Source organism: Phyllopteryx taeniolatus, chromosome 7, assembly GCF_024500385.1.
Source record: "Phyllopteryx taeniolatus isolate TA_2022b chromosome 7, UOR_Ptae_1.2, whole genome shotgun sequence".
In the NCBI taxonomy this organism is placed as follows: Eukaryota; Metazoa; Chordata; class Actinopteri; order Syngnathiformes; family Syngnathidae; genus Phyllopteryx; species Phyllopteryx taeniolatus.
The window spans coordinates 14,066,129-14,093,228 of record NC_084508.1 but is presented as its reverse complement, the minus strand read 5'-3'; the positions used below and the strand labels follow the sequence as shown (position 1 = coordinate 14,093,228).

Here is a 27,100-nt window from a genome sequence, read left to right as displayed (position 1 = left end):
TTTTGTGGATCCCCGCTAGCTTTTGCAGCATATAAAACTAGTCTTCTTGAAGTCCGTCAGAAAACAAAACACTGCAGTCAGTGTCACACACTTTAAGTACAGAAGTTATTTTCCCTCCTGCATTAGTGTACACATTCCCACGCCAGGGTACCCACACATACTATACCCACATGATCACCCCACACACCAAACACCATGGGCACCCTTTTTTTGGCTTGAGCGCCTGCCTCCGAAAATGTCTGCACATGCCCCTACCAGGCATTAAAATGAACAAGAAATTGAAGAAACAAAGTGGCCTAATAACTTTCTCCGTGACTATATGTATAAAACAAGAGGTAGGACTCGATAGCTTTTTTACTTCTTCCTACTCCCTTTTGACTATATAAACTGTGCTTGCCGATGACTATTGATATCCTTCTTTGAAAACATTTTTGTTTGACTTTCCATGACAATATCTTTGGTTATGTGTTTTTATGTTCAATCAATGAATCAATCAATCTAAAAAAATATTTACTGTAATTATGACTTCACTACTGTGTTACTGCAAAAACAGGTTGCGACCTACACACATATCCATGTTACATCGCTGCTGCAGGAACGGAACATACTCCATATGCATAAAAATATGTTATGTTTGAATGAAAGCTTATATATTTTACATATGGATCCAAAATTGCAACAGGGTTGACCAAAATGCTGAACAATTCATTTAAAACACATATAAATAAAAATAATGTAACATTACAGAATAAAAAATATAAAACCAATAAAATAGTGAATATCCCCCAAAAGTGCAGTAAAACTCTGAATATGATTCAGTGGAGTTGCACCACTACAACAACATACTGTTAAAATATCACATCACTGACCGTGTTCAGGAAAACTGAGACTTGTGGATGTGCTTACTGTATATAAAAATAAAAGTAGTACACCAAGTGACCAGCAGATGTCCCCCGTGCTGGTATAGTTCAGAATCAGAATCATCAGAATTATCGTTATTTGTCAAGTATGTCCAAAAAACACACAAGGAATTTGTCTGCGGTCATTGGAGCCGCTCTAGTACGACAACAGACAGTCAATTGACCGAGAAGACTTTTGAGACATAAAGACATTGCGAAAAACAGTCACTGAGCAATAAATGGTTGCTAGTTATCTGGTAATGCAAGTACAATTTACTTATTTATTATTGTATTTATTTTTGACAATTGTGCAAAAAGATGCAGAGTCCTCTATCACTTTGTTTGAATGACTAATATAGCAATAGTCCGGTGCAATGACCATCGTGCAAAGGGCGCCGAGACTTCAAGGAGTGTATGCAGTTTAAAGTGACTAGTAGCGCGATAATCTGGGACAATTTTGATTGTGCAAATGTTGCAGATACTCCTCAGTCAGTGTGCAAGTGGGGCAGATGCTACTCTGGCATGAGTGGCTAGTACTGGTCAACAATAGATATGCAAATAGTGCAGCGTGGCGAGACTACTACAGTACAGTACAATTACAGTATAATTGGCCCGACAGAAAAGTGACAACAAACTCAAGACAAAAAAAATTGGCAGCATGTTGCAATGGAATTGTAGGTTAGCTGTTTAAGAAGTTGATTGCAAGAGGGAAGAAGCTATTGGAATGTCTGCTAGTTCTAGTTTGCATTGATCGGTAGCGCCTACCTGAGAGAAGGAGCTGGAAGAGCTGGTGACCGGGATGTGGAGGGTACGAGAGGATTTTGCACGCCCTTGTCTTAGTTCTGGCAGCGTGCAAGTCCTCAATGGTGGGTAGGGGGGTACCGACAATCCTTTCAGCAGTTTTGATTGTCCGTTGCAGTCGGAGTTTGTCCTTTTTTGTAGCAGCACCAAACCAGACTGTGATGGAAGAACACAGTACTGATGACAGCTGTGTAGAGCTGCCTCAGCAGCTCCTGTGGCAGGCCGTGCTTCCTCAAAAGCCGCAGAAAGTACATCCTCTGCTGGGCCTTTTTGAGGATGGAATTGATGTTGAGCTCCCACTTCAGGTCCTAAGAGGTCTCGACGGTTGACACAAGGCAGCTCGACAACGTGAGGGGCAGCTGTGGCGAGGGATGCCTCCTGAAGTCCACGATCATCTCTACAGTCTTGAGCGTGTTCAGCTCCAGGTTGTGTCGGCCGCACCACAGCTCCAGTCGCTCCACTTCCTGTCGACACGCAGACTCGTCACAGTCTTTGATGAGGCCGATGACTGAGGTGTCATCTGCAAACTCCAGGAGTTTGACAGCCGTGTGCGTTGAGGTGCAGTCGTTCGTGTAGAGAGAGAAGAGCAGCAGAGAGAGGAAACAACCTTGAAAGTGTCCTTTCCAAATCTGCAGTAGAAGGTATTCAAATCATTGGCTAGTGTGCTTTTGTTCTCGGCTTGGGGTGATCGTCGCTTGTAATTGGTCATGATTTAGAGTCGTTCGCGCTAAACTGTTTTTCCAACTTTGCTGCATAGTTTCTTTGCAATGTTAATTTCTTTAGTCAGCTGGTTCCGAGTGCAATTATACAGGGCCCTGCTTTTGCTTTAGTTGTTTTTCATTTTTGTTTTTTATTAGTTTTTTTACTTATTAAGTTATGCTATTATAAATCATGTATAACGGCCTGTAAAAGACAGGCATAGTATCACGTTATTTCATAATTCGCAAAGCAAACCATAAACAAAAGCATGCACACAGACATTTCTGCCATGTGTGTAAACAAGTAAAAGTGACCGTGACTATAATTTAGCACATTAGTTTGAAGTTGGTTTCAAAATGGGTTTTTAAGCCAGGGTTAGGGTTCTAATGATGGTATCAAGGCAGAGCTTCAGTTATAGTTAGGGTTTTAAATCATGGTTTCAAAGCAGGTTTGAAATTAGGGTTAAAGTTAAGGTTTCAAAGTTAAGGTTAGGTATTGAATTTAGTAAATTGTCCAGAGGTGTGAGCGTGAGTGGTTGTTTGTCTATATTTTCCCTGCGATCAGATGGTGACCAGTCCAGGGTGAGGGCAATAAGACAGGAGATCCTGCTCACCCGAGACCCTAATACGGACAAGCACTATTAAAAAAATAATAAAAAATGGAGTGGTCAGGGCCAGCGGGGCTTTTTCTGTTGTCCTAAACAGTAACAGAAGCACTGACCTACATTTATTTTACATTTACATCTTTTTTGGGCTGCAGTTCTTCCAGTATATGTGTATTATGGATTATTATTATTTTTATTTTTTTGTCTAATTAGATTTCGGCCTCTGTGCGCTGAATGTCAATCTAATTCACTTAGGGCCTTCAGAATCACTAGTGCTGGCTGATGTCACTTAAACGATATTAGCAATGGGAGTGTTTCTTTAAACAATCAGATTTCGTCCTCACAGGGCCAGCTAACTGGCCCACAATAACATGAGCATGTTTCTTTCTTCTGATTGGTTGGTCAGAGCAGAACTGTCCAACTAGCAATGCATGTCTGCAGCGTATTAAAATGTTTTTGTCATGTTATTAGAGATGATGTACATGGCACAATTGTGTTATATTGCATTTTGTATAGTATGTATGATGGTTTCTATACTTGTGATGTGGTGGTTGTACTAAGAGGCGGATTAAATGGGTAATAAGTGGGTATATATATATATATATGGAACATTTACTTTACGAGTCCAACTACATCAGCAGTCCTTGTGAACATCTGGATTCAATCAAGTCATTGCAGGGGATGAAGTTCCACAAGTTCAGGATTCTTCCCTTTTTCCACATACTGCATGTCAGTTTGCATTAAACACCAACTTACAACACTTGAAGCTTGACCAGAAGCCAATGACGGCCGTTACTCTTTGATACCGTTTGCTTAACTCAGAGGCAACCTTGTACTATAAAGCCATTACTATTGCACAACATGTTAAACTAGGTATTTGCAAAAGTGGGTGCTGCTTGTTAAAGGAGGAGTGGCAAAGGACTGTTTTTGTGTGTGTCCACTAGACTGGGGGGGAGCTTATAATTCACATGTGCACAATAAGAGTGCAAAGCCACAACACCGCACTACAGTTGTCTAACAGAGAGTTGTGCGGCAGGCCATCTTGTGCGAAGCGATGAATGTCAGTCAGCAGGTACGTTCCTCTGCATGCTCCCAATTCATCTCTCACCTGTTCCTATAGTCGTCATGTCAAACAAACTAATGCACTATATATATCCACAATTCATCACAAATGCATGGATTTGCATGGAAAGACTGGAAACATGACAAGAAAGAAACAATTTTAACAAGGATTAATACAAACTCATGCTTATGGTTAGTGCTGGAAGACATGCTTTGAACATGCAAACTTTACAAGGATGTAGAAGCAGCATTTATTATTTTTTTTTTAGCTCTTTAATCCAACTTTGTCTTTTATTCCTGCACAGCCAACCAGAACAGCAACAGCAGACATGAAATTCCAATCTCTTTTGTTCCTCGTGCTGGTCATCTGCACCGCAGTGTGTGTGGCACAAGGTTAGTACGTCAACGGGCGACGCTCAAGCGTCTGTTTGTGCTTGGCGATCATAGACAAAAGGCTTTATTAGCTGACAGATGCAGCGCTGGTCAAATTATCAGCACAATTAGATGCTTTGTTCAGCACCATTATTGAGTGATAAGATGTGCTTTTTTTGTTGTTTCTTTTACTAGTAGTTTTGTTTTGAGACTCTTTTTACATGACTGTGGGGAAAGAAATTAGTGCCTGCATCTGTTTTTCATAATCCACATTCTTCTCTTCACTTGGTTTGAAAATATGTTTATTAAGAGCTCTTTTCCAAAACTAGACAAAAAGCCAAACAGACCCAATGAATTGTTTTAATGTTTGTAAAATTTGCTGTGGAAAGATAAATGTATATTCTTTTTTCTTCTGAGTTTGTGGCGTTTTGGAAAAGAGCTTCACATTTATGATGCGTCACAGTTGTCTGTTTCAGTTTCATCATTGCACAAAGTAAAAACACATTGTATCGTGTAATACTCATTGTATTCCATGAGAAAGGGAGACCTTGACTGGTACTGAGCATGTAATCATAACACAAATCACGATCATATAATTTCAAATTTTAGCTGATATATTTTATTTCATATTCCATCATATTAACTTTAATGAGGAAACTTTAAATGTTACTGTTCTTGATACATTGTGTTGCATGTATTACCCAGACAAGAACCATATTATATTATCCATTCCATCCATTTTCAACACTGCTTATCCTGGTTAGGGTCGCGGAACGCTTGAGCCTATCCCAGCTGACTTCGGGCGAAAGGCTGACTACACCCTGAACTGGTCGCCAGTCAGTCACAAGGCACATATAGACACGGACAACCATTCGCACTCACATTCACACCCTCACTGAGTGGGAACTGAACCCACGCTGCCTGCACCAAAGTCAGGCGAGTGTACCACTACACCATCAGTGACTATATTATATTATATGGTATTAATTATATTACATTAGATTTGTTTTTCTATATTCTTCAGTAAATAACAATGACTCAGGCAGCAGGGTGCCTTCCATAAGTTCCGGGTTCGAATCTCGGATCAGGCCTTCCTGTGTGGAATTTTCATGTCTGCCAGCTTTCTCCCACATTTGAAAATCACGCGTTAGGTTCAATGAAGACTCTAATTTGTCCATGTGTGAATGCAAGTAAGAATGGATGTTGGTCTACAGTATATGTTCCCTGCGACTGGTTGGCATCCAGGATATGAAAAAAAAGACAAAAAGTTCCATGTTCTAAATTCTCCATCCATCCATTCTCTGAGCTGCTTATCCTCACAAGGGTCGGGGGAGTGCTGGAGCCTATCCCAGCTATCTTCGGGCAGGAGGCGGGGTACACCCTGAACTGGTTGCCAGCCAATCGCAGGTTCTAAATTATTGCTTTTTTAAAAATAATTTTTTTCCCACTATTTACTTTTACTGTGCATATTGAGAAAGCTTCAGACCAGGGGTGGGCAAACTTTCTTTAAGGGCCATATTTGATTTTTCAAATTGCACAGATGGGCCAGATCATTTGTTTATGAGGTCATTTTTAGAGGGTAAAAATATGTATGTATATGAATAACCAAAATAATAATTAATGCTATTTTTCTATAGTTTTTATTATTTATAATTAATTTAATTATAACTAATTTAACAATTTCTTAATAAAAATACTGGATGTAAATGTAAAATTGTTTATTTTACAAATATTTTCCTCGTTTTATAATTCACAGTAAATCCCTTGACAAACAATTTAATGAGATAAATAAATGTGAAGTAAATAAAAATTTCATTAATATGTTCTGATCAACCAATTTTGGTGGGGGGGTCGGGGAGGCTAATGATAATGTAATTGCTCAGTGGGCTGAATTAAAGAACGGCACGGGCCATACTTTGCCCACCCCTGCTTTAGAAGAAGTTATAAATTAGAAGCTAGAAGTTACCAGGATCCTTTCAAATTGTGAAAGAAGAACTGGGATATGACTCATTTCACAATATAAAAAACTATGAAAACGGCAAATCTTAATCTTAATCTTTTTTTTTTTTTTTTGGTAAAATCTCCGGCACAACTTCTCCAAGCCAGGGCATACCGTTTAAGCAGATGGTAACGCAACTCACGTGCCTACTGCTGCATGCTGAGAACCCCTTTCTCTCAGAGGAGGCTGATTATCCTCCCGTTTGACCGCCTGACCTTGGCTCTCCTCCCGCAGGTTCTTACGGTAACTGCTGCCTGGACTATGTGCGCAGGATGAATGTGCGTGCAAAGAAAAACGTTGAGAGCTACAGGATGCAGGAAACAGATGGTGATTGCAACATCAGTGCTGTTGTGTGAGTCTGTAATCTCATTGTTTTCATTCGAGCCATACAATTGCAACTCATAATGATCTGGCATCCAGAAATGGAAAACTAAATGACCTTCTTGGTGAGGAACAATTCAAACTTTGGAAGATGCTCATGTGTGTGTGTGCAGGTTTACGATGAAGCACAGGTCTGGACGTAAAACCCCTCGCACGGTCTGCGCCAACCCAGACCACCTTTGGGTCCAGGAGTTGAAGGAGATTGTGAGGTTGAGGATGATGGCTCAGAATTAGGTACAAGTCCAGCTAACTACAGCGATACCTTGACTTATGAGTTGAATTCGTTCCGTAACTATGCTCAAGTCACTTGGATCTGAAATTGACTTTCTCTATTGAAATGAATAGAAATGCCTTTAATCCGTTCCAGCCCCCCAAAACACAGCCTCACTTTATTGTAATGTGTTTTTTGACTTAGACAAATAGCATGGTATAGTACTGTAATGTACACAAACATAAAGTATTGATTTTAAATAATAAATAATAAAAATAGAACAAATAATGAAATCGAATGCTTTCCTCACTATCAACTGCAGTGAGTTTCATAAAGATGTGTTTAGAAAAATGCTATTTTTCCATGATATCTATAAATGGACATTGTCAACTTCTTCTTTTCAGCAGCCCCTTTCTTAGGACCCATAGAAAAAAATGAGTGTGGTTGTTTAAAATACACGTGTAATTCTGTTTTAAGTTTAGTTTGGCAGTAAATTTAAATTTGAATGGCATTAAATAGCTTGAAGCCTCTTTTTTGAAGAATTGTTCACTCTCTGGCAAATTGCTGCTTTTTGTGAAGTGAGTGAAGATGACTGTGTTTCTCCAAAAACTCGTAAGGCGGGTCCCTCGTATGTCAAGGCACCGCTGCATATAAAATACGGTATAACAGGACTTTAATAAAAAAATGAACTCATTATTATTTTGCAACTTTTTGTCTAGAAGAGCAACTGGAGATGAATGTGACTGAAGAGGCAACACAGATCCTAGAAAAGCACATGGATCGCATGAGGCGCTTGTAAATTTGCCATTTCCTGTCACTGACAAAGAATGTACATCACGCTTACAACATGCTTCTATTTTAGGCACCAGTAGCACACGACGAGGACTTTAAATGACTTATCTTTTCATGTCACTGTGATGTTTATGAGCCTGCAAGCAATGAGCCACTATAATTGCTCAGCTTTGGATTGTTGAAAATGATTCATAGACTGGATACATTTGGAGTTCAAGTACATTTTTATCTGCTGAATGATCTTTTAGCTGGAAATGATGCGAGAAATTGGCAAAGATTGCAAGACTTTTTGTTTAAAAAAAATGCAATTTTCATAATTTGTCTCCAAAATGGTTCACTTATATATACATGCACATCCAGTGTTGTAAATGTATAGTTTAAAATGATCTACCTGATGCAAGAAGTTACTACACAGATCATTTACTCAAAAATTTCCCATTAGATCATCATGAATCATTATATTTACATTATAAAACAATATTAAATAAAGCCTGTTAGTTAGTCTTTTCACAGTTTTCTTCGACTTCTTTTCAGCAACAAAATACAACTCTATTCTCGTAATTATATTACATGAAAACACTCCCCCGCCCCCAAAATGACAAATATATAGAGTACGGTATATTAAGAAAATATGCATATTTTTCTTCATAAATATAAATAAAGAAATGAATAAATGAATGCATAAATAAATAAATACTTAATGAATAAAACATATTTAAAAATGGGACTCCAATTTTTATGGTTAAGATAAAAAAAAGAACATTTTACTGAAAAAGATCTTTATCTAAAAATAAGACTATCCAAATAACAATTTTATTGGAAAAAATAGGACCTATTCTCATAAGAAGGCAACAAAAACAACAACTGTATTCTCATAACATCCGAACAGCATAAGTATGCTTTGAATAATCATCTGAAAAATATGACGATATATGAATATGTGATTTCTTTTTCCCTAAAGACATCATTTTCTTTCCTATTTAAAAAAAGACAGAATAGATTTTTTTAGCTAAAAAACTGACTCTATTCTCATAACATTACAAACTTTTTCTAAAGAAAAAAGACAAAAACAATCATGGAAAAATAAAGGACCTTATTCTTGAGATTACCACCTGGGGAAAAAAAAGATTATTCTTGTAAGACTCCCACTTTATTCTCATATATGTATTTTTTCTTTTCAGTGTGGCCCTAATACTCATTGGTAGATGATACCCATTATACCAAAAAAATAAAATAAAACTAAAAAAATCACTAACTCACAATTTAGCCAGTGTATGAATCATTTTGGCCTGAACTTTATATGTATAGTATGTGTGTGAATGCATTTAGTTTGTATGTGAGACAATTATCACTTTGTAGATAGGTGCACAGTGTTTTTACAAATCACCAGATTTTTATATATTTGTAACAGCACTCCAATTGTACTTGGTAATGACCTTTATTAAATGAGAAAAATGGAATAAAGGAACTTTTTTTCATAAATAACCACAAAACAGCTGTTTTTCATCATCCATCCATCCATTTTCTGAGCCGCTTCTCCTCACTAGAGTCGCGGGCGTGCTGGAGCCTATCCCAGCTGTCATCGGGCAGGAGGTGGGGTACACCCTGAACTGGTTGCCAGCCAATCGCAGGGCACATAGGAACAAACAACCATTCGCACTCACAGTCATGCCTACGGGCAATTTAGAGTCTCCAATTAATGCATGTTTTTGGGATGTGGGAGGAAACCGGAGTGCCCGGAGAAAACCCACGCAGGCACGGGGACAACATGCAAACTCCACACAGGTGGGGCCGGGGATTGAACCCGGGTCCTCAGAAATGTGAGGCTGACGCTCTAACCAGTCGTCCACCGTGCCGCCTGTTTGTCATCATCTTTAGGTTAATTCGTGTGAAACAAGGCACCGCCTCCTGGTAATGTTTTTTTTTCACCAAAATGAGGCCACATTTGTCAATGATGATTAAATTCGCTATCGAGTGGATGCGGCTCGGCCCCCACTGAGAGGCCTGATGGGTCACGTTGAGCTTAGCGTTCTCCTGATTGTTGGCAGGGCTTGCGTAAACAGTACATGTTTTCAAAAAAACACACCAACCTTGAACATTCATCCAAACGACCTCCGGTAGTTTCCGCAAGCTGCTTTTCACTTGAAGTGAGGGCGGTAGAGGATTGACCCAAATGTTAAAGATGCGGCCGTGCAGGTAATATTTCATAACTATGCCGCTAATGTGATGTGACATGTCCTTACTAGAAACCCAGTTTGCCGTTAGCTCGTTTCACATTTTCTGGCTCCAGATGGATTGCGAAAAACAAAAAGCAAGTAGCATGCCAAAGATGTCAAGACATATAAGGGCTAAGGAGAGCTCAGGGACTATTAACCCCTTGTGTCCCCTCTCTGTGCCAATACAAAGACAAAATAAGATGTTTTCAAAGTGTGAGCCAATGGCTTTACACACTGTCAAGCAAAGACAGGCTTTACAAGCAGGATGCCAAGCAGTCTGCCTTAATAGCCAAATAATAAGACATTTACTGGCCACAACATTAGGTACACCTAAGCAATCTCATAATATAATTAATATAATAATATTATTAATTAATAAAAGGGAGGGAAAAGTAAGTGAACACTTAAAAAGTGTCAACAGACGAGGCAACACTTCACTCAAATGGAAGTGCATTCCACAATTTGGGGGCAATGGCCTTTTTAATCTGGTTTAGTGTGAAGGACATTGAGTTAAAGGCAGTCCGCAGACTGCAGTGACTTGACAAGACAACAAAATGATTGATTGATTATCTTTATTTTGAACATGTAAGCAATAAAAAACAACAATAAAATAACAAATAAAAAAACAACAACAGAAAGGGTATCTTAAAATAAACCAGTCAAAGCAGATACACTTTCACATGCTTGAAAGTGGGTAGGAGAAACTTACCTCAGTGACTCTAACATGACACCAGATCTACCAAGTATGGAGGAGCCTGACCATTGAGGACTCTGTAAATGACGGTCTAAATTTTATACTGAATCTTAAAATGAACAGGGAGACACTGAAAGATTGATAAAATGGGAGTGATGTGGCTGAAAAGGATCAAGACAAAAGCCTAGCGGCGGCATTGCGGGTCAATTGGAGCCATTCTAATGAAGTTTTGCTGAGACAGGTGAAGAGATACAGTGATTGCAATAGTCAAGATGTGATGCGACGAATGACATAACCTAAGTTCAGAACTATTTTTTGAGGTGGAAAAGGCAAGCGCTACAGTTAGTTTGATTGCACATGACCCCCAGGTTTCTCAAGCTAGGGAGCACATTTTTGGAAAGTTACCCAACACAAGTGCTAATTTCAGGAGCCAACCTGTCGAGGGCAACAACTAATACTTTGGTTTTCAGTGCGGTTCACTGACGCGAGTTATAAGTCATAAAGCCATTGATTGCTGTAAAGCAATTATGCATTGCGCTTGTCTCATCTGCACTATAAGGATGAAAAGAAAACAAATCTGGAGGGCATGAGATAAGCTACCTTCAAATTTGCTGACATCTCTAAGAGGAAGCATTTAGAGTGCAAAAGGATGGGCTATAAGACTGACCCTTGAGGAACACCACAGGAAAGACTCAAGGGGCCAACAATCTCAGATAAAGACGTAGTTGATAGAAAGCATAAAAACAAGGGCAGTCCCCGAGATACCTACCCATTCGCTCAGATTGTTTATTGTTGGCATCAAAAGACCATCAGAATGTCAGCAACCAGAGTGAAATGTATCAAAAATATCACATTGGTTCAAAATGGTGACTAACTAGTTTGCAACAGCCATCCATCCATTCATCCTTTTTCTAAACCTCTTATCCTCACTAGGGTTGCAGGTGAGCTGGAGCTTATTCCCAGCAGACTTTGAGTGAGAGGTGGGGTACACCCTGGAATGGTCGCCAGATAATCGCAGGGCACATACAACCATTCACACCTAAGGACAATTTACTGTCTTCAATAAACGTGTTTTTGAAATGTGGGAGGAAGCCGGATTGCCTGGAGAAAACCCACACAACTGCGGGGAGAACAAGCCAACTCCACACAGAGCCTGGATTGAAACCCTCAACGTCAGAACTGTAAGGTGGATGTTCTAACCACTTGTCCACTGTACCACCCTGGCTTGCGACAACTTTTTTTCTCTATTTTTTGACACAAAGGATAAAAAATGGACAGATCGCTAAGAGCACAGCGGTCAACATTGGATTTTTTTGAGAAGCAGTTGAACAACAGCAAAAAATGAACAAACATGTTTCAGCAATTGTAGGCAGGATATCAAATGGACTCGACGTGATCTTCATTGTACTCACAAGATTCATTAATTCTAGAGGGGAAACAGGAGAGAAATGACTTGAGCAATAGTAGGCTGCTGTTCGGCAGGATCAGGAAAGGAGAAATTGCACTGGCCTTGACACAGGGTGGCCTTGCTCACAAAAGACAATAAAAACATGACTGCAGTCCTCATCAGAGGATGCTGGTAGACCAGGATGATACGCACCAGCAATTTTTTATTATACAGTGGTTTCTTGAGATATGGGTTAAATTGGTTTCGTGACCATGCCCGTAACTCAAAACTCTCATATCTCAAATCCATCCATCCATTTTCTGTACCGCTTATCCTCACTAGTGTCGCGGGCGTGCTGGAGCCTATCCCAGCTAACTGCAAGCAGGAGGCGGGGTACACCCTGAACTGGTCGCCAGGTTATCACAGGGCACATAGAAACAACCAACCATTCGAACTCACATTCACACCTACGGGAAATTTTGAGTCTCCAATCAACCCACCATGCATGTTTTTGGGATGTGGGAGGATACCGGAGTGCCTGGGGAAAACCCACGCAGGCGCGGGGAGACCATGCAAACTCAGCACAGGCGGGGCTGGGATTTGAACCCCAGTACTCAGAACTGTGAGCCAGATGTGCTAACCAGTCGTCATCATGTCGCCGTATCTCAAATCATTTTTCCCTATTTAAATGAATGGAAAATAATCCATCTGTTCCAGCCTTCCCAAGAAATGTTTGTAATGTGTTTTAATAAGAAAATATAGACATATGGATATACAGAGACGGTCTCAGCTCCTCACTAAGCCGCAGCAATATTAGTCACTCTTCGCAATATTAGTCACTCTTCGCAGAGAATAAAGGGGGTATATCACTGCAGGACAGATGTTATTTGTTGACATGCCTATGATATTTCTCAATATGTGTTAGCATTGAGCTAGCGGACTTTAAAGCAAAGTTATATGGTTGTTTTAAATATACACAACACATGATGTGAGCTGAGTTCTCGCAAGTCAAAGCAAAAAAACAGATGAATAAGGGCTCGTATGTCAAAAAACCTCCAAAGTCTGGCCATTCGTATCTTAAGGCACCACTGTAGTGTCCAAAATGACTTTTGCATTTCTATTATTGGATGATGAGGAAAAATGAGACTGGCCGTTTTAACCATATGCCCTGTGATTGACTGGCGACCAGTCCATGGTGTAGTCTGGTTTTCACCCAAAGTCAACTAGGATAGGCTCCAGGTCCCCGTGACCCTAAACAGTATAGAGCTCTAAAAATATGAATGAATGGATACTTTCTTTGCTGATTAGCTGTAGTTTGCAGTGCTGTAGAACTCCATTGCATCATACAGACAGCTGTTTCTTATATTTTCGTTACCATATTATACACTGCTAAAATACAACTACAGATAATAAACATTGGTAAATGAATACCTCTCTGCTTTATCTCACCAGACATAGCAGAAACAAAAGCTATAATTATGAATACAGTTCCACTTTTGGTACACATCATCGGTATGAGAACAATAGTGAAACTCCATAAGGTGCGAAAGAGAAAGCCAGAGTGGCCTCAGATGCCCCCCAGATGTGGCTTAATAAGTGAATGTTTCCACGATAAGGCTCCTTTGATACCTAACACCGCACTTGGATTGGGAAAGCTTGATGCCTGACAATGTAGCTGATTATGTCACAGTCATGCAAGATCTTGCAGCAATCGCAATCTATTCATTGACACGTATCTCCCTTGAAAAATACTTGGCTCACGTCACACATACAAAAGTAGCTTCAAGCATCTTGTGGTTGCCTCAATCCAAACACGCTCGCATTAGCGAGTGTGTTTGGCTGAGATGAGCGACATCTGATTACATCCAGTATTCTGGCTTAGTTTGACAGGATATTATCCATAAAACGCAATGGCGCCTACGCAAACACGTCGGGTTTTGGGAAGCGAAAGGATTTCTTGGTCGTACAGAGATTACATATAAAACCAGATGAGGACTTTTGCTCTCAGCATCCCACAAGTTAAGATATGAACAGTTCATCTTCATGGTGTATGGCTTTTGGTTTTTTTAACTAAAAGTCAAAGATCCAGTGTAGATTCATGGGTATGTACTCAACTTTCAAATTTTTGCATCAACACATGCAAAATGTGTGATGGCTCAATGAAACTAGGGTTGAACTTTTTGGCCAAAGTTCCAAAACATATGTTTGGTGCAAACACAACGCTGCTCATCACCAAAAGAAAATCATTCCTACAGCGAAGCATGGCAGCATCATGCTTTGGTTGGGCTTGTTTTTCTTCAGCTGGAACTGGAGCCTTATTCAAGGTGGAGGGAATTAGGAAAAGTTCAAAATAGCAGTCAATTTTAGTGCAAAACCTTCAGGTTTCTGCTAAAATAAAAAAATGTCAGGAAAGCCCAACTAGAACAGCTGAAATTTATTTGGGGTTCACCAGAGACACTTTAAATTAGGGGTGGGCAAACGTTTTGGCTCAGGGGCCACATTGACTTTTAAAATTTGACAGGCAGGCCAAACCAGGACCAGATGCATTTTGTAATTTGCATATTAAAAAAATACAAAAATAAAAATGGCATTGTAGTGTTAATACTTAAGAGTTACCTTTAACGGGAACAGTGTTGTTTTGTTGGCACCTTTTTTGCCAGTGCATCATCAACCTGGTGGAACCACTGGGCATTACAGCACAACCTGGTAGAACCACTCGGCATTACAGCACAAGGTCAAATTAATGTAGTCATGATTTTGATATGATTTGGGTGATTCTGTACCAATCTTTGGTGGGCCGGATTGAAAAAATCAACGGGCCGGATGTGGCCCGCGGGCCGTCGTTTGCCCACCAATGTTTTAAATGGTGGCATGTTTGAATGTGATTGGTTAATTCTGAACACAGCCACATCCACAGTACACACACACATATACTGTAAGAGGCTATGCACACTTATGAAACCACATTATCGCAGTTATTTATTTTTACTTCCCAACTCCAAATTCTTATTATTATTTTTTTTTCCAATTGAGTTGTTCAGTTGTTTTGAAATGATTTATCTTGGTCTCAAACCTAGCATTTGATCAGGGGTGTGCAGACTTTTTATAGCCACTGTAGAAACTATTTACTGAAAATTTAAGGCTAAAATATAATTATTATCTATTTATTGATTAAAGAAATAGTTTTCAGTGGTTGATTAATATCACTGATTCCTTTTTGACTTCATAGACAACCCAGTGAGCTCAAATTTGGGTGTAAAACTAAATTCAGTTCAAAATCCCCCATTTCTGTTCAAAACGGTAAAAGGTCGAGGGCACTCAAAATTGAAAGAGACTGCATTAAAGTACTTCATGACGCTGGATGGTCTCTTCTCGTTTTTATGACAGGTGGTCAAATTAATGTGTTAAACAGACGATCCACCTACCAATAATTGAGACACTTATTAATTAAAGTCAGTGAAAATTTTGGGCTCACCTTCACATTCGTAGCATGAGAATGTGAATCCAACCTTATGACTTATAGTGTAAATAAGTATTATATGTTATTTGAGAAAATTGGTCATTTAGAATTTCCAGGAAATAACAGCATTTCATCAGTCTTTATTGAACCTTTGAAAGTCATTGCTTACGTATGTTTCGAATGAACATCATTTTGAGGGCGACAAGTTGTCATACCACAAGAGGAAATAATAACAAGGACTTTCACCACATGAGTATTGAGCAAGATCCCCGAGTAAACAACAAGCCGGGACTTTTTTTGCCCACACACGGTGCGCACATTCCTCTGGGACCAGGGTTCACTTGGGGAATGAAAACGAAAGAAAGAAAAAAAAGAGTGCAAAAAGCTTATCATCATTATTGCTGCTGATCAGACATTGGCAGCCCTGGCAAGGCATTGCGAGGTGACGGTGAAAAGACTGCCAAAGAGAGCAGGCTTTGAAAGATTATCATGAAATACTATAAATTGGACACGCTAAGACTCCTAAAAATTCTAATCTGAGGTTTTCACAATTTAAACTTTGAGGGCTTGAACTTCCCACAGGAAATGTTACTTGCAACGCCAGACAAAGCATACGTAACATAGTTCATTGTATATGCCGCGCTTGTGCTGTAGCTTTTACTACTACAAGATCTACAATTTTATTATAGTCGGCATTTTTATTTAGTTTTACTGCCCGCACACATTCTTGGGAATCTGCACGTCACTGACAATCTCTTGACGTATGAAGGATGAAGAACAAAAACACAATTCTTCCATTTTCATTCATTCATTTTTTTTTTGTCTTAAAACCATTATGACAGTAAACATTTGCGTGAAGTTGATGCTTTTAAGAAAATTATATGATTGCATTGCCTTAAAATGAAAAGATGAGCATACTGCATAAATGAACAATAAACACAGACATTAAACAGTGAAACAATGAGGGCGGATTCACACGAGGCCGTTTGAAGCGAGATTCCATGGATTATTTCTCATAATTTGGTTTATTTCTATTGTGCACAATGGCGGTTTTTGTGAATAATTGGCATAATTATATGACACGTCCAGGTACATTTCGAGTTGGTTATTTCCTCTCCGCAAAGTGGTGCTTAACCCTAAACTGGGTAGAGGCGCAATCACTTTAATTATATGACAATGCATTTCAGACGCACGTGCCAGTGGATGACCATGGACCTTTTGACTGCGAATAATTTCTAGTAAATTTATTTTTTCTATTGTGACAGGAGCAAATCGTCTCTATTAGCTGTCCCTGTGACCAGTCCAGCGTAGTTTGCCTTTCACCTGAAATCACATAGGAATCTCTGAACAGGAGAAAGACTGGATAGAGATATATCACAGAATAAAATAATTAAAAAAAACCTATGTCTCCAAACTGTGCATTATTATCTTTGTAAAGGCATAATTTGTGCACGTGGTCCCAATGTTTTTGCACGCCAGTATTGGTGGTCCCGCTTTGACTCCACACTTCATTCCAATTTTACATCCACTGTATTTTTACAATCTCAGCTTTCATTACTGATCGTTTGAGTATATTCCCAGTAACCACCACCCAGACCCCCCATGCTGGGAATAACTGTTGCCTCGGATTAACAGTGCAGATTTATACTGTGCCTAAAAAGGATTGGAAGATACAGATGACTGCTTTGCATCAGTATGCTAAATACTGACTAATGCTGGCACAGCGAGTCACACCTCTTTACTTGGGAGAAATGTCTGGGATAAAAAAACTCTCTGAACCCTCCTACCCGTCTGCCTCTTCCAATTCAGTATTGCACAATTTGAGGTGAATCAGCGAGGAAACTTCGTCTGTCTTCAATAAAGTGCAAAAAAAAAAAAAAAGGTTTCAGCCATTCCGTGACCATGGTCGAAACTCAAATAACTCTCAAATCAAATTTCCCAATTGAAATAAATGGAAAAGCCATTATTCCATTGGAGCCCCCTAAAAATACCCACCAATTTTGTAACATGTTTTTTATGAAGAAAAACAGCACTGTATTTTACAGAATAAAAATACAGTAATGAGATAGTAAATAATGTAAATAAATTAAGTGTTTCCTAAATAGATACAAAAAAATTCCACTTCCCATTCACAGAATATAATCGTCAGTTTTTTTACCCGCCTTTTTCGCCACATTTTCCTCACTTTCAGCAGCTCAATATTTTCCTGGAGAGGTCCGCATAGTAAAAGCAGCATTTTAATGTCCATGGCTGGAATGAAAGTTTTCGAGATATTGCTAGCATTTCTTTTTACCGAACCCTTTTTGAAAGTAAATTAAACTACCCATCAATTTGTTGTGTGTATATAATAAAATGATAAAGTGATTGTTTATTCATATGATTTTAGCCATAACAGCCCTCTGAGGGAAATGACAACTCCAATGTGACCTGTGACAAAAATTTGTTTGACACCCTTGTTTAAAATATTGTAGAAGTACTACGCTCATACTGATTCACCAAATCGACTACACGCACACCTTGCTCATGTTATTTTCAAGCTTTTATTCAAAAGACATCGTAGGCTTTTCTTCTCAGCACTCACTTTCTTAGAACCCATGGTTAGAAAAGAGAAATTTGGCAAAATGCCTGCACAATAAATGGAAAAGCTTTTTTTAAAAAAAAACAACAACTTGAAAAACTGTTGTTGGGGTACTCGTATAGTCAAGGTCCCACTTTATTAGAGTACAACACACACTGCAGAGGGGTTCTGCTTGTCCACAGATGCGACACACCACTTGACCTGACTCTTGTACTCATCGGGGCGAACCGCCACGTAGTCGACGGCCTCCACGGACCGCCGTTTCTGGACCCTGTGGAGGAGGATGCGGTAGGTCCCAGTCAGCGGGCTCTTGGAGTCCGAACAGGGATTGTTTTGCAAGTGAACCGCTATGATGCCCAGGTCTGACAGTAGAGTCTTCACCTCTTTCTCCTCTTCGCAAAGAGCATTGGTGGCCTGGGCCAAGTGGGCCGGGGTCAAGGGCAGGGGCGAATACGGACCAGGGTACCGCATCCCCCTCAACCAAGCGCTGTCTGAAACTTGGGTGAGAGATGAGCGGTCAACCGGTACGGGTCGCAACAAGCCCTTGATGACGAGTTGACACTTGTCAGGCACGTAGACGGGGATGCTGTAGGCCCCTTGAAGGATGCAACGCTTCAGCCTGCTCAAATTGTCCCCGTAGAAAGGCAACGTGGCGGTCACCATGAAGTACAGAACAATACCTAAAGCCCAAATGTCCGAATAGCAGCCCATGTAGCCTTTTTCCCGAAAGAGTTCAGGTGCGGCGTACGGAGGGGACCCGCAGAAATTGGTGAGGGGCTCGTTGGGTGCGCTCTCGCTGCTGAAGCCGAAGTCACCCACCTTGATGCAGTAGCTGGTGGTGTAGAAGATGTTCTCAGCCTTAAGGTCCCTGTGGACGATGTTGTTCTCATGCTGGAACATCACGCAGGTGGACGTGTCAGTGTTCTCACGCATTCTCACTCACTTTCACACTTCAACAATCCTTGGTCATATTTTGTATTTTAACCCACACCTTGCTTTATTTTAATATCATTTTAGCTTGTTGGTGGCCACCAACAAACATAGTGTGTGATGTTTAAGATTGTCTGTGTTTTTTGCTACTTTTATTGCATAATGTGTTTCAAATCAAAATTGTTGGGTCAGGCTTTAGCTCACTCGTGACCTTACTGAGGACAAGTGCAATACACAATGGATGGATGGGTGTATATATAACATTAAGACCCTGTAAAGTTAACTCAATGATTTGTTTCTAAATACACTGAACAAAAATATAAATGCAACACTTTTGTTTTTGCTCCCATTTTTCGTGAGTTGGACTCCAATATCTAAAACTTTTTCTACATACACGAAAGGCCATTTCCCTCAAATACTGTTCACAAATCTGTCTAAATCTGTGTTAATGATCATTTCTCCTTTGTCGAGATAATCCATCCTACCTCACAGGTGTGGCATATCAAGATGCTGATGAGACAGCATGATTATTGCACAGGTGTGCCATAGGCTGGCCACAATAAAAGGCCACTCTGAAATGTGCAGTTTTATCACACAGCACAATGCCACAGATGTCGCAGGTTATGAGGGAGCGTGCAATTGCCATGCTGACTGCAGGGATGTCCACCAGAGCTGTTGCCCGTGAATTGAATGTTCATTTTTCTACCATAAGCTGTCTCCAAAGGCGTTTCAGACAATTTGGCAGTACATCCAACCGGCCTCAGAACCGCAGACCACGTGTAACCATACCTCCACATCCAGCATGTTCACCTCAAAGATCATCTGAGACCAGCCACCCAGACAGCTGCTGCAACAATCGGTTTGCATAACTAAAGAATTTCTGCACAAACTGTCAGAAACCGTCTCAGGGAAGCTCATCTGCATGCTCGTCATCCTCATCGGGGTCTCGACCTGACTGCAGTTCGTTGTCGTAACCGACTTGAGTCGGCGAATGGTCACATTCGATGGCGTCTGGCACGTTGGAGAGGTGTTCTCTTCACGGATGAATCCCGGTTTTCACTGTTCAGGGCAGATGGCAGACAGTGCGTGTGGCGTCGTGTGGGTGAGCGGTTTGCTGATGTCAACGTTGTGGATCGAGTGGCCCATGGTGGCGGTGGGGTTATGGTATGGGCAGGCGTATGTTATGGGCAACGAACACAGGTGCATTTTATTGATGGCATTTTGAATGCACATAGATACTGTGACAAGATCCTGAGGCCCATTGTTGTGCCATTCATCCACGACCATCACCTCATGTTGCAGCATGATAATGCACGGCCCCATGTTGCAAGGATCTGTACACAATTCCTGGAAACTGAAAACATTCCAGTTCTTGCATGGCCAGCATACTCCCCGGACATATCACCCATTGAGCATGTTTGGGATGCTCTGGATCAGCGTATATGACAGCGTGTTCTAGTTCCTGCCAATTTCCAGCAACTTCGCACAGCCATTGAAGAGGAGTGGACCAACATTCCACAGGTCACAATCAACAACCTGATCAACTCTATGCGAAGGAGATGTGTTGCACTGCCTGAGGCAAATTGTGGTCACACCAGATACTGACTGGTTTTCTGACCTCCCATAGCCCCACAATAAAGTAAAACTGCACATTTCAGAGTGGCCTTTTATTGTGGCCAGCCTATGTCACACCTGTGCAATAATCATGCTGTCTAATCAGCATCTTGATATGCCACACTTGCGAGGTGGGATGGATTATCTCGACAAAGGAGAAATGCTCACAAACACAGATTTAGACAAATTTGTGAAAAATATGTGAGGAAAATGGCCTTTTCTGGATGTAGAAAAAGTTTTAGATCTTTGAGTCCAGCTCGTGAAAAATGGGAGCAAAAACAAAAGTGTTGCGTTTATATTTTTGTTCAGTGTACATTATACATGTTTGAAGATAGTTGCTGAAAACAAAGACTGTGAACTACAGTATGTGGTACTCATTTGTGGAGTTATAGCGTTTCACCTTTCCGTTTTCCTGATTTTTTTTGGGGGGGGGGGGGGGGGGGCGTGGCTAAAATGGTGCCAGGCATGAGTTTAGAGCACCTCATTGTCACGGCATGGAAAAGCCTTGCAACTCCCCCGTGGGATATATTCCAGCCAACAGAGGCTTGAAGAAAATATTTTTGTGGCTCACATATGTAGTTATGGGTAGGCATGAAGTAGCATCCATTTGTCCAGGTCATAGTACTGGTATTTGATCGACAGTTGGGTGGAGCATGGTTTCAGCGCGTTTGCCGTGATTTTTCACGCTTTTGAAGCCTCATTTTATATGCTTGGCATTTTTTTTTTTAAATCATTCAAATTTGGCAGGGTTGTTGACACTCTTCTCAGTGGTGTGTCAAATTTACAAGACATTCATTTTCACTTCAGAGGGACTTTAAATATTGTAAATGCTCGTATATATGAATTTGTACAAATTAAAACCTCTCATGAACATCATCTCTCTAGCAAATGCATCATACTTTCAGTCTATGCAAATTACAAGCACTATAATACTGTATTGTTCAATCAATGTCAATCAAAAGTAAAAACTATTATACAATTTTTGATGCGGGTTTTGTAATGAAATATCTTGCACAGGTGTATCTAATATTGTGGTCAGCAATGTATACTGTACTGTTTTCAGCAATTAATTGTCTGAAAAGCACTATTGCTTGTTTATTATTGGCAATGTTTGCTATTATGAATAGAACGATGATAATGCCTTAACTTTTAAGTGAGTTCTTATTAACCACTTCACAGTACATGCGGTGGTTTGTGGTTTTCTTTGTGTGTTGCGTGTGAGTGCATGGTGCTAAAAGTGTGAGATTGTGGTTAATGCTCACCATGTGTTTCACAGCGGAGACGACTTGCGTAAAGATCAGCTTGGCCTCCAGATCATTGAGCTTCCCACTGGTGGTGATGCGAGAGAACAGGTCGCCGCCGCTGCCGTACTCCATCACTAGGTACACCTTCCTGTTCGTCTCCATCACCTCGTACAGACGCACCACGTTCGGGTGGCACAGCTTTTCCATGCAGCGGATCTCTGAGGAGCTCCAAGAGCGGGCGACCTTTTCCGCCTTACGCCGCTTTTCCATGATCTTGACGGCCACTCTCTCTGGGACAGCACAGGAAAGCAGATTTAACACATGCCTTTTTTCCACAATCTAAAAGTACTTGTTAACAAAAGGTCTCTGACATTTTTCGGTCAAACTACACAAAGAAATAAATATTACAGCATACTTAACATCCCCTGGTAACACGCTGGTTGAAATCACTAACGGTTTTTGTCTCGTGCTAATGAAGAGCAAGGCTTTTGCTACCATGACGAGCAAGGCAGAGCTTGGGCCATGTATGCCAACATAGCACTTTTGTTTTTAGATTTAGCCACTTTTCAGACTACCCTAGCAACACCTCACCCCAAAAGCAGCACCTAGCAACACATTTTTAATACTTTAAAAATGTCTATAACGCAAGCATTTCCACACTAAATAAAAATTATTTTCTCTGTCACAGAGTCTGAGTAATGCTACATGCTGCTCGCTGCAGACAAAAATCAAGCAAGACTTGCAAAGGGTACTCAACATTTAATTTCAATTAAAAAATGTATATATCTGTATGTATTTCTCAAGTGGCTTGTTTGTTAAATGTACAGCAGTGCCTTCCGATACGAGCGACCCGGCTTACGGGTTTTCCAAGATATTAGCTGTTGTTCGGCTGATTCTTTGCTTGACTTGGGAGCAAAAATTTGAGATGCAAGCACTGTGTGAGCTCAACTCAACTCACATCACAATAAGCAGCAGTTTGGCAGATAGTGAACAATTCTTCAAAATACAGGCTTCAAGCTGTTTAACGCCCTCCAGTTTGAGTATAGAGTCAAAAGAAACATAAAACAACGACAATTACATTGTGCATTTAAAAGAACCACATAGCTTTGCCTTATCTTAATGCTAACAAAGAACAACGCAAAATGCCATAGATGAGCTAACAAATAGCATCGGTGTCACTGTATTATAAACCTTTAAGCAACGGATATTTGAACACAAACAGAGGAGGGACACATGTTGACAGATAATATAACAATACTCACAAGCATGTAATCTTTATCCTCTGTAAAGAATGACAAATATTACTGCAGCTTACTGATGAGCTGTGACCATTTCCATGTATCCATGTCTGTATTATACTGCCCCCTGGTGGCAAAGATGACCACACCAGAAGGAGTGACACAATGTCTGTTGAATTGAAGCAAAAAATGTGGCAAAAACTTCTCAATTCTTTACATTTAATTTAATTGTCATTAACTGGTTGTATGCTTTTGTAAAGTACAATACTAAAGTGCTATATTTCTTCATCAAAAACATAGTAAAACATTTTTGTTGTTGTTTTTGGGGGAGGCTGGAATTGATTAATGGCATTTCCATTCATTTCAACGAGGAAAGATGATTTGAAATATTTTGTGTCGTGAGGTGGTCACGGAATCAATTAAACTCGCATCTCAAGGCGTCCCCATAGGCGACTCTAAACATTAACGTCAGGGCTTGGTCCCGTACACCCGCAAATAGCAAGGGTTTACTCAATTTAGGGTTGAGTCAATTTTCCATTATATGCCCCCTATAAACAGTTTCAACAAAGATAGAGCCACATGCTTGCTGATTGGGAGAATAAACAAAAAAGGAGCTCAAAGTAGCAGACCTTTGGTCAAAGCGTGGATGCCCAGTCTGACTGATGAGAAGTTGCCCTGGCCGATCTCCCCGCGCAGCTCGTAAAATCCGACCCTGCGGCCGAGGATGAGGTCGTTGACAATCCTCTCGCTGTGGGCCATGTCGTAGACCACCCTCTCGAAGGGTGTCAGATGCATCCGCTCGGCCTCGCTCAGCTGTGGGGGCACAGCGGCAGAAGCGGCAGCCTGGGCGATCGAAGTTGACGGCTTGGGTGTCTTCTCCACCTTCGGGGATTCATCTTTGCGGTTTTTATTCGCTTTCTGCTTGGGCCATAGCTTTGTTTTGATGGCTTTTGGAGAGAGAATATACAGAAAGCACACATCGTTGAAAATACATTTAGAGGCCATGAAATAAGCAGGATGAATGTATTTTATATAATCTAATGCAAGTGTACTTCACATTTGCCTATGATGTTACATGTAGTGGAACATCTTCATGAACAGAACTCTGGTAATGAGACTGAACTATTTGTTACATGACATAAATAAGGACAAACACCCTTCCCTCTATTGCATTGTTATCAGGCATTAACACTGAATTAACATGGAGATCAATGAATTAGTAAATTGCTGCATTCTTGAAATATTTTAGGGTGATTAATCTTTTTCAGAATGTTATTAAAATGCATTATTATTATTATTATGAGCTCATGTGTTATTTTGTCTTACTTAGTTTTGTCTGTTTTTATTATTCATTATTATTGTTTTTGTTGTGATGTGGACCATGTCTGAATTCTTGATATAGTTTTTATTAGTTAATGAATTTATACTATATAGCAGGGGTCGGCAATATGTTCTTTAATCCAGCCCATCAAGCATTACATTATAAAGAGTCCTGTATTTGTTGCACACATTTAGCCATTTTTCCCCTTAAAATTGTTTAGTTAAAATGTATTCATTAATTTTTATTTATTTAATCTTTTATTTATATATCTCACTAAATATTTATCTTAACCGATTTACTTTACACTAATTGGTTAATTATTACACAATTGGTTAATTATTACATATTATGTTTAAAATTTTAAATAAAATTGAGAATGACTTATTGTTTTAGTAAAATAGACAATTTTATATACATACACTTTTTTTTTTTTTTTTATCCCCCTCATCTACAAATGACCTGGCCACACTCCGTCTTAAAACTCAAACGTGGTCCAAGAGCACAAATGTTTACCCGCCCCTGTTATATCGTATGCCACAGTATTCTGACATCATCATTTAAACCTTTTAGTTTAAAAGAATGGATGGATGGATTTTATTTTATTTTTTTTCTGTACAAAATTCCCCTGAATGTTTATAAGAACAGGCTCTAATACAGCACCAAGCTTATGCAACACATAGAGTATGTCCAGCATGATCGTGGGTTAAAATTAGGCAGTAGTCGGTTCAGTCAGTCCTCAAAATGGCAAGGATTAACTTTTTTAGATCCAGCATTAGTGTGTCTCTTCTAATTGCAGAAGCCTGTTGGATACGGGAAGTCCGGTCATAATGAAAGACTTTCGTAACAGAGCTTAAGATAAAGTCCTCTTCATGTGTCACTTTTTGTACGGTATGTTAATTATAGTATGAAGTTGTGTTGTTTAAAAATGAGACTCATAGTGCACTGACCTCTTATAGTCCAACAAAAACAAAAGTGGGAAAATCCAAAGTGAAAGCTAATATTGACATTTCCTGCATAGTCTTTAAAGCTGCTGATGGAGGGAAAAAAAAGAAAGAAAATCAATCCGCTACAGTAGTTTATATAAATATATAAAAACTAGTTCTAATATATTGGGCAGATAAGCGAGCATTGTCTTGATAGTCATGCCCATGATAACGAGGTCATTGCAAAATAGCAACTTCGTGATAATTGATACAGTTCAAGAAAACCATTTACAATACCTCATTAAAAATAAATTTAAACAATAGATAAAATAAGAATCATGTGGCATGTGTATGTGAATGATCATCCTGTTTTTTGTTTGTTTGTTTTTTAAATAGAACTTCAACGAAACAATGACAAAGTAAACATACTGTGGCATTTCTTTTTTCTTTCTTTTAACAGAGAGTGTAAGCTTGGATGTAAATTGCCTGTTTACGCTGTGTTTCTGCTTCTCCACAATTTTATTTGACTAGCGCCACCTTGAGGATCCATAAAGTATTAAGCCAAAACTAAACCAAACAGGCAATGGAACTATTTTGAGAGTGAACATTGGTGCGTATTGATAAAGTACCACAATAATACAGCACAATACTTTTCCAATTGATATTTTGTCCCAGCTGTAAACTGATAAATTATGAATTAAAACTACAAAATATGCATGAAACAGAAATGAATGTACCTGCATGGTGCTGCGAGTCCTTCATGCTGTCCCTCAGGCTATAACACCTGACTGTGACTGGATATGTGAATGCAGCTTCATTAGACGAGCCTCAATCCTATTAACGCGGTGTATTAGTGGACTGCTCATTGGCTCTGACACCAGCTGCAAGCATGGGAAATGCTGCATACACAATTTTAGCGTGTCAAAAAAATTGCTTTTTTATACTACATAGCTGATGGTTCATAAACATTATATATTTTTGTGTGGCTTTCCACCCCTCTCTTTATTTGTGTTTTATGATAGATTTGTTTGTATTTTCTTTCATGTTACATAACTTTTATATTTTATGTTTCATGAAATATATACCTAATTCGTCTGAAAATTATGTATTAACTACAAATGAAGTGTGTTTGTTTCTCAAGCTATGCTAGTGACGTACAGTGACAGGCAGAATTGATGAATTGCTCTTTTACTGGATGGCAGAAAGTTCTTAATTAACCTGTCTATCCACTTTTTGTGTATGACGCTGTGACGTGAGATTTTTCTAATGTAAAATACGTGCCTTGGATCAATAAAGCTCGTTAAACACTCACAGGTTATTATCATTATTATTAAGTTAGGTTAGAGTCCAATAAAAATGTGTAAGTGAGAAGAAATACAAATTTTCCCCATAATTTCAAGTAAATGTTTGGTGAAAATAGAAAACAAACGCATGAAAATGAGTACGCACTGTATCAATACGGAAAATAAACACATTACCATTCAGCATGTATTAACTTTTTACGTTCAACCTTCTTGTGCAGAGCAGCAAAACATTATTTGATTGGCGCTTGATTCGAGCCAACAGTAAAGTCCTGGTTTCCAATCTAGCCAATCGGCGGCGACTATCAAGTTGGCGGGCGAGGAAAAGGTGGGACATCAGCGAAGCCTTCTGACGAATCAGCGGCCTAGGACCT

The 27,100-nt window shown here is 39.7% G+C and overlaps 2 protein-coding genes across 3 annotated transcripts; one reads left to right on the top strand and one right to left on the bottom strand.

The window, feature by feature from the left end:
• Window positions 1-3,931: 3,931 nt before the first annotated feature.
• On the top strand, window positions 3,932-9,313 carry ccl25b (chemokine (C-C motif) ligand 25b). Its single transcript, XM_061778965.1, has 5 exons — window positions 3,932-4,075; window positions 4,371-4,458; window positions 6,671-6,788; window positions 6,931-7,051; window positions 7,748-9,313. The coding sequence occupies exons 1-4, from the start codon at window positions 4,058-4,060 to the stop codon at window positions 7,049-7,051; spliced, it is 345 nt and encodes a 114-aa protein (XP_061634949.1). The 5' UTR covers window positions 3,932-4,057; the 3' UTR covers window positions 7,748-9,313.
• Window positions 9,314-10,593: 1,280 nt separating this feature from the next.
• Window positions 10,594-27,036, bottom strand: LOC133480618 (serine/threonine-protein kinase NIM1). Of its 2 annotated transcripts, none has more exons than XM_061778958.1 (4): window positions 26,904-27,036; window positions 23,811-24,128; window positions 21,962-22,233; window positions 10,594-19,046 (listed from the first exon to the last, which is right to left on the bottom strand). In XM_061778958.1, the coding sequence occupies exons 1-4, from the start codon at window positions 26,911-26,913 to the stop codon at window positions 18,294-18,296; spliced, it is 1,353 nt and encodes a 450-aa protein (XP_061634942.1). In that variant the 5' UTR covers window positions 26,914-27,036; the 3' UTR covers window positions 10,594-18,293. The 2 variants fall into 2 exon arrangements, with proteins under 2 accessions (XP_061634942.1, XP_061634941.1); XM_061778957.1 differs by lacking the exon at window positions 26,904-27,036 and adding an exon at window positions 26,163-26,862.
• Between the last annotated feature and the right edge of the window lie 64 nt (window positions 27,037-27,100).